We start from the raw sequence: 14,459 nt of genomic DNA, 5'->3' as shown, positions 1-14,459 counted from the left end.
TAAAGATAGCTTATAGGACAGATTGCTTCTTCATCTGCTTGGTGTATTCGGCCTTTTTTTGTGAAGCTTCAAAATAAATGTTGTTAATGACCAAAAATAGAATTAGAGGTCTAACTGAAAAAGGTGATCACACCAACATATGTTGATATCATCTAAAGTTTATAACTTAGACACAGCACCAACATATGTTGATATCATCTAAAGTTTATAACTTAGACACAGCACCAGCGCATAACAAAATCAATCTAGTTAACAAACAATTGACATCAAAATAGGGACTTATGATCACATTTCATCATGCTGAAAACTCAAAGATGTACAAAGAACTGAATTGAATTCGATAGCTGCAAGGCATTTACAAGAGGCCGCGTCTTACTTAACAGCGTTAGCTTATTGATACAAGAGCTCTGCTCAACTCCTATTATTGGAGGCTACTATTGTGGTAGAATTCAGTTCACTGCCCCAACAGGGAGCCATGAATTGATCACTGAATCACTTATCAGAGGCAAATACTCCTCTAAAGAAGATTATTACAATGAACATATGTGACAAAGGGTGCTAACAGTTGACGTCCAATAAATGTCACATGAATACCTTGGTCGTGGTGCGTACTTGTATGGCCATACAGATAGAATTGTTCCAAACGTTCGTCTTCATTGCTAAACAACTTGCATTGAATTGATCAGATGAGACGTGCTTGAAGTGCATGCCACAGAAATCCTATACATCTCACTTCCGTGCACAATAGTAAAGTTCCATGTAGTCCAGCGCCGGTCTATTCCAGGACCAGTCCTGATCCATTACTTGCTTGCACAACGAATAAAACCAGTCTCGATTCTCGTACCAGGCAGACAGCGCCCTGAAAATTACGATAGCATTTTAGTAACAGATCCTGTATAAGTCAGTCAAAGCTAGAACTTGCATGGTGTAGAATAAAGACAAGGGAAATGCTTTGTATATTTTTCTTTTTGGCCTATCTAAGATGTAAAAAGTATACTTTGAAAGCCGGTTGGTCATTTTTGATGGTTAAAATGTGAAAGTGGAGTACATAGAGCTTTATTTGCTATCAATAATGAAACACGATCTTCTAGACGATCACAGTGAATATCATCTAAATGGGCCTTTATTCCCTAAATCTCAAGTTTATTACTACTATAGTAGATGCCCTAAATTAAAATAGATCATCACATTAATATTTTGATAAAAAAGTGGCCCGATTTCAGATAACAATACTCTCCTTTGCAAATTCTATATAATCCTCCATTATATCTAGTTTGTTTTCTTACACTAGGTTCACCAGTTTTAGTTGGGTTTTGCGATAGAAGTTTTTGAAGATCTTTAGTTTTGTCGTTGCAGTCTTGTGTTGAGTTCTTGTGTATCTTCACTCCTCATAAGTTGTTTTTCAGATTCTGATATTGCAACGCTCTCTTAAGATCAAGAAAAGCTGAGTTGCTTCCTAATTTTTGTTTTTTCTCTATTATTAAGTTTTTCATCACATTACATTTGGGACATCAGCTTACAACACAATGAGTACAACAGTGCATTCAACATACCTGCCTGTATTTTTTGTGCCAAGCTCAAAAAAACACCACAGCTACATCCAGTGTAAATTCTTTAGTCCGTAATTGGAGCAGAAACTTAAAAATGATCAAGATTTTTATACTTTCACATTGTGTTGGCATCTTGAGACATCTTGCCTGCTATTGAGCAATTTTCTCAACTAAACAGAACAAGATAAGCAACTTGACATTATAAGGCTAGCATGTATGTAAGCATACCGAAGTGCTAAGCTAGTGTGATGTTCAAGCCCAATATTGTCTACATGGTGGATGAATTGGGCTGACAAATAATTTTAGTTAGTTATCCTAACCTTCCATTGAGACCCTACATAGATGGTTTGGAGTCTGGACCATATCGCCATTTTGCCCATAGCACATAGGGAAATTGCTTACACAGGTGACAACACTACATTGTTATATAACAAGAAATGCAACATCACCTTAGTACCCTTGAGCCTTCCCCACGTAACGGTGAGAAATATGCTTTGTGCACACGGGCACAACTCCTTCCATTCCTAGTGGAATTCATCATTACCTCGACATTGGCACATGGGTATCGAAATCAATAATAGGAGATACAGCTTACTCATGGGCCAAATCCACCATAGAAAAATAATCATACATGGAACCATGTATGTACCATGTTCACAAACTACAGGTCCCATTATAATCACACAATGTCACAAAATTTTGGCATCATGATTAAACACATGGGCAAGGACATATTAATATACCGACAAATATTCTCAAGGCCATGTCAAATAATAATCCCCAAAAATTACCAGAAGCAACTGCTGGTCCAACTTTGCTAATATTATGATTTCGATCTTCTTATCAAAATGCTCTCATATGCAAATCGCTACACCTTGTTGTTTTGAGTCTACGACAATTTTCTGTTTTCTTAAAAGAATAGCATGACAAAGGAAAAATAGTTGTGGCATTAACATGCAATACATGCTTACTCAAAGAACTAAATGTCATGCGACTACTAACTTGTTCATTGCCTATGTAGTGAATAGCCTTGCATCTTTAGGGAATAATGCTATACAGTTATCTTGCAAACCTTCCAGTGAAGGCACCCTCTAAATACAATGTCTTCATTAATCCTCCATTAAACATAACTCAATCATTGGCACACGATGACTATCTTTAGTACCTTGATGCTCATTACAATTACAATGATAACAATTGACAACTATGATTTTGACATTATGACATGCCTCCCCTGACAACTAGAATTTCACATTAGCCCTCATCTGAGTTTAAATGAAATATGTAACAAAACCAAACAATCATTCGTGGGAAACCATGATAACTGTAACAGGTCTGTATCAATTTCGACCAGTTAGATTTTTATAACATGCATGGACCCCATTATGATAAAAATATGTCCCTAGGGTCCCTTTCGTTCCAAGTCAATAATCACACTAGAGACTTCAGTATTATGGCACATGATGATATAAATTACAAGGAAGACGTAAATCTGTACGTCTAAACATGATATTAACAATAAATGCACAGAATCATCATTATGTCAACAGCCATAAATTCAAAATCTAGAAACAGTAATAAACCAAAAAATTATAATCAAGAATAATCATACCAAACCCTCAAAAGACGCTAAATTTTATTGGAATGCAGTAACTGATACAATTTTCTTCTATCGATCTAGGTCACTACTTTACGTTAGCTCGGTGTTGTCGAAATGGTGGGTTGGATGAGTTACATTACTGAACTATATTAGACAACAAAATAAGTTCTCCAGATATGAGTCGTTGAAAATTTCCATCGTATAAAGTTGGGTGATATGCAGGAGGGACTTGCACTAAACAAAGAGTTACCTGCATTGTTGTAGGAAAAACACCAAAGTCAGGGTTGCATTATCCCTTGAATTTGTTGTGTTGTACCTTTCAAGCAAGGTTCCTTCATAATGCCTAATAAATACCCAAAAATCAAGCTGCTGCAACTTTAAATGGGCTTCTCTAATGAAAATTTTAATATTTTGCAATCATTCTAACTTAAATGCTAAATGAGATCACCACCTAATACTCAGGCCACCAATGACTCCAATGATGGACGGGTTAAGGCAGTTCATAAGACCAATCAGAGTAACAAGTTTGCAGATGTAAAAAATGCTCAGTCCAGCAAGCCGTGACTTGAAATTGACACTCCTAGCCAGATAAGGCGAGAATGCTGGTATGGATAATATAGATATCAATGCTACCCTTTCCCAATGTCAGGGGGCTTACTGGCCTTGCAGAAATATCATGGTCCAAAATTAGAACCATGCTTTAGAATCTGAAATCTTGTGTGTAATTAGAACCGTGCTTTGGAATCCTGAAATCTTGTGTGTAAAAGAACTGAAAATTTTGGGCTTTTGTTAAAAAATTGGCTTCAGCCTCTTTGCAATTGACAATCCTTCATTTACAATAAGGATAAAGAGGAAATCCTAGTTGCACAAGAACCGCAAAACTTGTTTCCTATGTTACAGTGTTTCTGTGAGCTAGGAAATGGGATGGTTACGAAACATCCACTATTGGTTGAGAAGAACCACAAAACTCGTTTCCTATGTTACAATGTTTCTGTGAGCTAAGAAATGGGATAGTTACGAAACATCCACTATTGGTTGAGAATGACGCTGGGAAAATTGAAACATTTGGGAATTTCACATAATGAAAATATGAATGAATGAATGAGATTTCAATGTCCACGAGACTGAAAATAGCTTATGGGACCACCAGCCTCCATGCTTTTCGCCTTTTGCAATTCAATCATTTTCTTATTCAAATTGACGATGAGCTCGCCCATCCTTCTAAGAGTCCCTTCACTGAAAAGACAAAGTCAAGAAACTGTTGCTAACATATTGCCATAACAGTCCCTGTCATGTCCACATTTTTATTTTCCTCTATAGTACAGCTAGGGTGGATTTCTAGGGCATGAGATGACTAGGTCATGGGGAGCTTTTATGGGATCTGATGGCATTCGCTTGGCATATTCCATCATCCGCACAATTTGCCTTTCATTGCATCACATTCCGACAACTTTAAAAAATTAGCATTATTATGGGGCTTAACTTAATTAATTATGCTCGAGGTGGTTGATGGAACACCTCATTGTAATAGCTCATTGGAATCGGAACGAGAAGATCTACAGGATGGGATGCTGAGAAGAGACTTCCAGTGGTCAGAGAGAGTATGGCGGCCAATTTACCATTTTCCTACATTAAAAATATATTTTAATTGAGGGAAATGTGCTCAATGATTAAAATAATAATAAAATAGGAGCTTCTAGAGGGGTTCATCAAATCTATAAAAAGAGGAGGATGAGGCCATTAGAGAACATCTTGTACTTGATATTTCTTCTTGTATGAGAGGTTAAGAACTCGATTCTCTACTTCATTGGTAGCTCCAAGACGGAACCCCTCGGGTGATTTAGTGAGATTGGGCGAGTACCCATCTCCCCTGGGTGAATTCATCCAGAATTCATTGGAGAGCTCAACAGTGACATTTTAGTTTAGTTTTGGAGGGTCAATACAGTATTGGAGTAGATTCTTAAGGCCAGTGTCCCATCTTAGCTATTTTATTGTATCAACATGTAAACCCTAGTTTCTACTATAATAAAAGCTGAGATTATTTCTGCTTATCATATTATTGAATTGCATAAAATCAATTTGTTATAAATTACATGGAAATCTTTTGCTAATTGAATGGTAATTTTATGGAGAAATTTTGGTGGAGTTCGATTTTTGCAAAACTAGCCAAATATCCTGTTTGGGATATTAAAGTGGTATCAGAGCTGGTGTTTCTGTCAGCCTGAGGGTTCAAAGGTCTATTTTGGAAGGTGCCAACGTCATCATTCTGTTACAAAAAAATTTGTTTTGGGCACTAACTATTCTACAAATTCTTGATGAGTTTGTTGACAACTTAATAATCATTCAACAAATCAGAGAGCCAAATTATAAGGGCGGTCGATCAAAGCATAACAAACTTTGGTGGGGCCGTAGCATATATCAGATAAAATTATATGAGCCAATGTTTAATTAAAAGTGTCTTGAGAATTATTGAGTTTAATGCAGACCAATTTATCAGTAGAGGTCGTAAATATTATGAAGAGCCAAACTTTATTATTTGGTGAAGCTGATTATTATCTCTAAGGGGCCAAAGTTCATATTCCAAGTAGAAATATGTTGATAGCAATTTCGTGAGATGCGTGGGTGATTTTTTGCAACGCAAACATCAAGAAAATTGTATAGGGGATGGGATTATCTTATGGCCGGTTTAATTTTGAGCCCATCCAAACTGCAAGGGCCGAGGATTTATTTCGTTTAAAAACCAAAAGTTTGGCAAGGGGCTGAATCATTTCAAAGGAGGCAAGTGCCATTTTATGCAACACAAAGCCGAGTAAGGGATTCAAACTCAAAGCCGCAACTGATTTTGTGAAAGACCGAGAGCTCGAATATTTTGGGCACAATCAATATTGTTAATAGGGCGAATCACATCTCCTGAACAATCAAGTAATTGGAAGACATCAACATCGAGATTGCTAGACGCATTCAACATACCTGGACCAAGAACACCATTGAAAGGGGGTGACCGAGGAGCACATATGGTTGGTAGACCAAGCGATGCCCAAACAAAATTGTTGCCAGAACTGCCTAATCGTCCAAGCCGATGTCGCTGACTCACTTGGTCATTGAAAATTATTTGAATTTTTTGTATCATTGTGAGCACCGCCGAATTCTAGCTGGACTTGTAAAGAAAAAAAATTCCAATCGTGGAGCCAAGATCAAATTGATTGGCCGAATATTCCAAATTGAAGTAGTATGTGAAGAGACCCAACTCCTGTGTCAATTTTGGGGTCAATTTTGTGATAAAGCAATGCAATGCAACTCTACGAGCATGGAACTTACCTAAGACCCGTTAGCATGGAAAGATGCCAGCTGTCAAGCAGTTTTTACAATTGGAATGTGGCATTACTGATCGACACACTTGTAGCAGCTTAAACAGAGAAGAATTGTATCATCTCTCATCCCTGTCAAAAGGGAAAATCGAACCATAGAAGGCTACAACAGTATCCTTAGAGATTTGCATTCAAAGGAGAGTCATTGGTTAAAATGTCTCAAAACTTAATTTTTCTTTGGAACCATATTTCGTATCCCTGTAATTGACGTACGAGGCTAGTCAATATACCAGTAGATGGTGTGCATTTCCTTGTCATGGTTAGCGAGTCTGTGCACTTTAGACTAATGAGTCTACGCCTGTGAAAATATCCTATGCCATGTAATAAGGGTATGTGAAGTCTGAAGTTACATAGTGCGCAGGGCTCGATACCTCAAACTTGATTAGGTATGAGAGAGAATTACAAAAGGTGTTATGAGTCCACTAGCTCATGTGATTACTGAGTGCTTTGGCATAGCAATACGTTATGTATCGATTTGTTGATGAGTGAGGAGCGTTGGTAACAAAAGCTGAGCACCAGGAACGAAGTGTCCAGATTGTCTATGAAAAAGTTGAAGGTTGAGAATTGCTGACAACATTTTACTGAGAGTACCATCTTCAATTTTGAAGCGGTCCCCATGTGTTAAAAAGGCTGACATAAACTTTATTGCATTGAAGACAAAGAGAGTTGATAAAGGGAGGTAGACGCTAGTCAAACAGAGTTTGGAATTAATTTATGGATTTGCTCGCTGGGAGTTGATGTTTCCCACCAAGTAAATTATAAAGCACATATATACTTGTTGGAGTGATTACCAGGTTCATTCATTCTTATTTGCTCTCTATACATTCAGATTTCAAGAAAGAAAGGGTTGTCTATGTTAAAACTATTTCCAGTTTGTTATCAGTTGTTTACTCATTTAGGGGTTTGATGTAAGTGGCATACATAAATTTTGAAGTCTGTTAGTCAAGGCATGTATTACACAGCTTGATGTACTTATCATTATTAAACTAAAACATTGATCAAACCTTTATAAAATCCCTTAATAAACCAGTAGTAGCAAACAACAGATCCTTCTCAAAGGGGATCTATGCCATTCTTCAGAGAGAACAACCAAAAGAAGTGTAGAAGTGATCCAGGTGGATATTGGTGGCCACTTTCCTATTCCACTTGGACCCCCACCACTGTTTCTTTTAGTTTTTCAGTTTCCTTAATTGTAGTACAATTTACTATTTTTGGCAATTTTTCATGTCATGAACTTCCAGAGCCGTTTTGAGGCCCTAAATGACATTTTTTTCGAAAACAAGCAAATTTGAGTCGAAAGTTGTAGTCCTCGAATAGATCTTTCTAACGAGGTATTGTGCGCGTCAAATGGAGATCGTATGCCACTGTTACGACCCCAGGAAATTGATGTATCAATTTACCCAAATAGGGCCCATAGTTTTGGCGCTTCATCTCTAGGGTTAGGTTTTTGGATGTTTAGGGTTTTCCATTGTTTCTCAATAACAAATAGGCCTTTGAGCCTCATTGTAACACAGTTCAGAGACATGTCGCTGCCACATCTCTTCTTAGAGATAAGCTACCATCGTCCGAGCTAGTTTATTTCCATTTCTATATGTAAGTATATTTCAATTATTTGATATTAATGAAATGAAGTTTTATTTCTGCTGCATCTCTGTGTATATGTGTATTTTTGTATTTTGTTGCGTTTCAGCATAAGTCTGAATCAATGGTATCAGAGCGGTTTTCTCTTTATCTATTTTTCTTTCATGTCCCCAACGAGGTCAAGATATAAGGAGTTAGGGCTCGAATTGGTTCAACCTTTGCAAGACCAGCCTTGCAAACCCTGATAGCTTCCCATGGCGGAAGAAAAGAAAGATGAGGGGGCAGGAGATCCTTTCAAAATATTGCTCGAGGAATCCCTCGAGCGACAGAGGAATGCGATGATGGATAACTTTTTCCAGATCCTTCAGTGGCTACCCACGAGGGACACATCTTCATCCAACAGCGACTCCTTTTAAGGTACAAGTTAACTTTGATATTGCCATATTTGAGGGCTAGATAGATGCAGATGCGGTAGATAGATGGTTAAATCTATTGGAAGGATAATTTTTAGTTCATGACTTTTCCAATTGGGAAAAGATTACTTTTGCACTTCTCAAAACCGCCCCACACGTCAAGCATTGGTGGGAAATCTACAGTGAACAAAAGGAAAAGAGGGAATCCTCACTGTTTTCAGTTGCACCCACTTGGAATTATTTCCAAGACGCCATCAAGGAACAATATTACCCTGTTAGGAGATATGAAGATAAATACATAAAGTGGACCACGCTGCGGTAGGGAAGGGACCAAGATGTGCCGGAGTTCACAAATGTTTTCCATACTCTTCGCACGAAGCTAGGTATCAAGGATTTTGAGCGGCATTTGGTACTCAAGTACCATGACTATCTACACAAGTACATCCAGGATGAGATGGAGTTCTTGGACATCTCCTCGCTTGGCACCGCCTATCAATACGCTGTTAAGATTGAGCAAAAATTTAAACAGAAGAAGCGAGACTTTGGATCTGTGAATCCGAAGCAAGGGAAAGGCGCCCCCAAGCTGCAGAACAAAGGACAAAGCCAAGGCGAGGCAACCTAGGACAACCCGCCGACGCTGTAAGCAAAGAAGAACACCACAAAGATAAAGGACATAGGAAAATAGTGTGAGTTCCATAAGAGCCCCACACACAACACAAGTGGGTGCCGAGCCAAGCAGTGACTGGCAATGTTGCATGAAGTGGGGACATTTTTTGGAAGCGGGGACGCGGAAGCGTTGTTTTCCAAAAATCTAGGAAGCAAAGCGTCTACTATATATATATATATATATATATATATAGATATAGATATATTTTTTTTGCATTTATATTAAAAAAACATCCAAAATACCAAATTAGTTGTAGAAGACATGAAAACATGCATATTTTTACATAAATCAAGATAGATATGGCATCCATTGTACATCAATGATTAATTATTCCAGCATCAACCATCTACAATCTAGATTTCTCTTCTCTTATCTAGCCTTTGCCTAATTCAATTCCATAGGGATTTTAGTCAACATTGCCTAATTTTGATCGAATAGCTTAATCCAAGCCTTATAATATGGTAGAGAAATCTTAACATGCTTGATCAATGATTTTGACTTGAGTGAAGGGTACATAATTGCTAAGGCCATGACAAAGGAGTTCAACAATCAATAACACCAACACTGGGGTACATATAGGGCTTGTTGCTCTTGATTAAATGCCAATCACATGCCCTCATACATGATATAATCCAATGAAATGCCACAATCCCATTGATCCTGAAAACTGTTAAGTTCGCTGAATTTTGAATGGGATATGAAATTCTATTTTTTCCATATGAAGTCTGATGAGGTTGGAACCACTCTCAAACATCCTGAGTCATTTCATGGTAATGTTAAAAATTTAAGTAAAAGGATGGAAATGAAAGATAAAGGAGAATGTCACTTTTACTTTAAGAATTTAACATTACCATTAGGGAGCATCTAGGAAGCGTCTAGGGAGCATCAAGGGGCATCTTGGGAGTATTCAGAAAGTGTAGTTCCTCACAGAACAGTTCGATATTTTCAAAAACAAAAAAGCCCCGCAGAACCGTCCACCATCTCTCGGATCTGCTCGCGATCCGTAGTGGATACACGCCCAAATCTCCACAGATCTGCACTCGATCCTTTCCGGATCTGCAAATCGGGAAATAAGAACCACGGATCGGGAAGTAGGTGCCGCGGATTGGGCCCCCACGAATCCAATTTTGCAGGAACCGCCAAAAAAAGAAGGAACCGCGGATTTGATTTTCCGATCCGCGGTTCCGCCGAAGGATTGGTGGCGGATCCGTACGGGACGCGGATCTGCCTTTAGATCCTTGGGGGGGGACGGTTCTTGCAACACTGGTCACTGGTGGCTGAGCTGAAGGCTTCTGAATCAGATGCATGTTCTGACTCTGAGTCAGAAATCAACAAGGGGAATGATAAAGGGAAGTAGATTATCGATGCGGAGCCTAGTGCCATCGTTGCCACCAAGATCCAGAAGGATGAGCCTGGAGATCTAGAGGAGGGGGAGCGACTCTTCCACTCAGAGATGTGGGTGAAGGGTTCTCCGCTGCAGTTCATTGTCGACAATGGAAGCGAAAAGAACCTCATTTCAGCAGAGGTAGTGAAGCAGTTGGGCCTACTAACCACACCACACCCGCAGCCGTACACCATTGGGTGGCTTCACCAAGGGCGAGATCTCCGTGTCAGCCAACAATGTCGCCTTCCCTCCAGCATCAAACCCTTCATAGATGAGGTAATTTGTGATGTTTCTCCTCTTGAAGTTTGTGATGTATTATTAGGCCAACCATACTTGTGGAAGCGACATGCTGTGTATGAGTCTAGGCCTCGCACTGTTATTATTACTTTGGGTGATAAGTTGTACAAGATACCAGAGGTAGCACCGCATATCGCCATTTCTTTGATCACTGTGAAGCAATGCAGTAAGATCATTTCCCAAATCAGGAAATTTGTTTTCTTTATGATTCGCCCTTAGGGTAAGAAGAAGATTGTGGCCACGGGCACTAGATAGGGCTCCTCCGCATGGCAGCAGCAGATGGACAAGGTTGTGGAGGAGTACAGGGACATCTTCACCTCACTCACAGGGGTACCTCTACACTGTCAGGTCAAACACTCCATCGATCTAACCCTGGGTGCGCTGCTACCCAATGGATTGATCAATCAACAATCTGTTCTAGAGAACGGTGAAATCAAGAGGCAGATTCAGGAGATCTTGCAAAAAGGGCACATCAGGCCAAGTTCATCACCCTGTGGGAGCTCGATCGTGTTGGTACAGAAGAAGGACGAGACCTGGAGACTTTGTATTGATTATCACATGCTGAACAAGATCATTGTTCGGAACAGGTATCCAATCCCACGGATTGATGACCTTTTGGACCAGCGTAAGGGGGGAAAATATTTCAGCAAGTTTGACTTGAAGTCTGGTTATCACCAGGTATCGATCGAACTCTCTGATGTATGGAAGATTGCCTTCAAATCCAAGGGGGGCCATTTCGAAGGCTGGTCATGCCTTTTGGCTTGACGAATGCCCCCACAACCTTCATGAGGTCGATGGACGACATCTTGCGACCCTTCACCAACTCATTCGTGGTGGTGTATTTGGATGGCATTATGATCTTCAGCCAGAGTTGGGAAGAGCACCTCCACCATATTTGACAGGTCCTCGAGACTCTGCGGCAACGCAAGTTGTCTGCCAATTTGGAGAAATGCACCTTTGGTATGACCCAGGTTCAATATCTGGGGTACATCATTGATGAGTGGGGTGTGCATATGGATCTAGCCAAGATACAAGTCATTCGGGATTGGCCAATCCCAACCACTCTAACTGAGATCTGTAGCTTTCTGGGTCTTTCCAACTTCTATTGCAGGTTCGTGTTGGGGTTCTCTTATATCACTTGGCCCTTGAGTCAAGTCACCAAGGGAGGAGCAAAAGCAAAGTTCTTTTGGTCCAAATCCCAATAGAAGGCATTTTCTGAGTTGAAGCATCACCTTTGCTCTACATTAGTACTCACATTACTGGACCTGCAACAACCATTTGAGATTGAGACAGATGCCTCCGACTATGCTATTGGTGCAGTGCTTATTCAGTTGGGGCATCTAGTGGCATATCACAATGAGACACTTCAGACATAGTCCTAAAGTATCCCACCTATGACAAAGAGATGTATTCCACTGTGCAGGCCTGCCGACAATGGAAGCATTACATTATGGGGAAGGAAACTGTCATCCACACAGACCACCGACCCAATGTTGCACGAAGCGGGAGCGAAGCGGAAGCGGAAGCGGAAGCGGGAGCGCGGAAGCGTCATTTTCCAAAAATCTAGGAAGCGAAGCGTCCGCGGAAGCGTCTGCTATATATATATATATATTTTATATATTTTTTTGCATTTATACTCAAAACAAACATCCCAAATACCAAATTAATTGTAGAAGACATGAAAACATGCATATTTTTGCATAAATCAAGATAGATATGGCATCCATGATTCCATTGTAGTTACTAGTATGTACAACAATCATCTATATTCTAGCTATTACAAACATACATCAAATTTTTAAGCATATTATAATACATAAAACATTTAAGCATATTATAAAACATAAAACATAGAGCATATTATGATTTATCTAGCAAGTGAGCAACTGTCAACATTTGTCATGTCCAAAATTCAAATAATAATGCTTACAAAATATGTCACTTGGTCACCGCCAAGCCAAAAAGGTTCAAAATTCAAATTCACAAGTCTACAAGTCTAATGAGTAATCTATGACAAAAAGTAGTAGATTGTGAATATATCTACTAATCTCTCCTCCTTCCACCACGAATAGAACGTGGTGGCGGGCCTCCACGTGGTGGCAATGAAGAAGATGGTGCCTGTGTAAGTCGTGGCACTGAAACTGATGAAGAAGAACCCCCTGCTGTTGGTGTTGAACCATGGAACCTAGGAACCAAGGGACCAGATGGGGGTGGGGGTGGTGGCATATCAACACGGTCATCATCATCCTAGAATCGCTCAAAAAATTCATGCAAAAAAAAAAAAACTAGTTAACAAAAAAATTAAAAACATGAATTAGAGATATGCTTTATAAGGGAAAATTGGAAAATTCATACCACAATGGACATACCTGGATAAGAGCATCCTCTAATTGCTCTAGTCGCAACACTCCATCCTCCAAATTGGGCTCCTCTGGATTCTTGTCCCAAATCAACAAGTCTTTATTAGACTTTGCATCTTCACAGTAATGGGACAACAATCGCAAGTTGTAATGAACATAAACCAAGCTCTCTGCCCGGTCTAAATTCAACCTGTTCCTTTTAACACTGTGGATGAAAGAATAAGAGCTCCAACACCTCTCTGCAGAAGAAGTGTTTACCACCTGTGATAGCACCCGCAATGCCAAACTCTGTAGAAGTGGAGTACCCCCTCCATGCATGTTCCACCACTCAAGAGCAGAAAAAGTCTCTCGATCTTTAATCGCATGCATGCTCCCAAATGGACCAGTGTTGAGCGTATAGTTGCTCACCTGTCTCCGTACCAATGCAGCCTCCTCCTCATCAGGGATTAATTTACTCAATGCAGCCATATATTTTTCGTGAACCTCTCTATCTTGGTGTGGTTTTTTCCTGCTTCCCCCCCCAGGTGCTGGTGTTGAAAGCCGTGATGGATGATAGTATTTAGGTGTCAAAACATATGCTAATGCATGCAATGGAATATTTAGCATTTCCCATCGGTTTTGCACCTCTACACGAATATAATTGTACAAGGTGGTATCTCTAGGCTCAACAATGTCTTTAATCTGCCCCAACATGCTATCCATTTGCTCATACACCTCCCCAATTACTGGTCGATCTGAATCTGCAAACTTGATCATGTAATAAATTGGTTTGGTGAATTGCAAAACATATTTAACCTGTGACCAAAAGTAACTGTCAAGAACAGTGTCCTTGACTGCATTAGCACCATCTGTGTCAGTGTTAATTTCATCCCATGTTTCAGCACACACCAGATTAGTTAAAGCTTGTCTCACCCTCACTAGCCGCCTAAAGGTGAGGTAATAACTAGCAAATCTTGTCTTTGCAATTTTAAGCAATTGCAACTTGGAGTAAGTGCCATAGAAGTAGTTTACCCTTGTATGCCCTGTGATGAATTTAATGAGCTGCTTCCCTTTCCTGTAAACCTCAGCAATCCACCCACAATCTTTGTGTTTCACAATATCATGCATCAAAAGGTTCAATGTGTGAACCAGGCACCCAGACCAAAAGATGTGTGGATGAGTACGCTCAATAATTTTTCCTGCTGCCTTACAATTTGCTGCATTATCTGTGATCACTTGAACCACATTATTCGGACCAAC

The 14,459-nt window shown here is 39.7% G+C and overlaps 1 protein-coding gene across 3 annotated transcripts in view; it reads right to left on the bottom strand.

Moving 5' to 3' along the window:
- Positions 1-260: 260 nt before the first annotated feature.
- Positions 261-14,459, bottom strand: part of SS3 (starch synthase 3) — a 549,711-nt gene continuing 535,512 nt past the window's right edge. For all 3 annotated transcript variants that reach the window (XM_089458559.1, XM_089458560.1, XM_089458558.1), the window contains one exon: positions 261-859. In XM_089458559.1, the coding sequence (XP_089314685.1) occupies positions 730-859 (130 nt within the window). In that variant the 3' untranslated portion in view covers positions 261-729. The remainder of the gene's footprint in view (positions 860-14,459) is intronic.

This window comes from Pinus tabuliformis, chromosome 7 (genome assembly GCF_031772625.1).
Source record: "Pinus tabuliformis cultivar Carrire ecotype Pingquan chromosome 7, CPIR1, whole genome shotgun sequence".
NCBI lineage: Eukaryota > Viridiplantae > Streptophyta > Pinopsida > Pinales > Pinaceae > Pinus > Pinus tabuliformis.
Note: the sequence above shows the minus strand (reverse complement) of the source record. Positions and strands in the feature narration are given on the sequence as shown.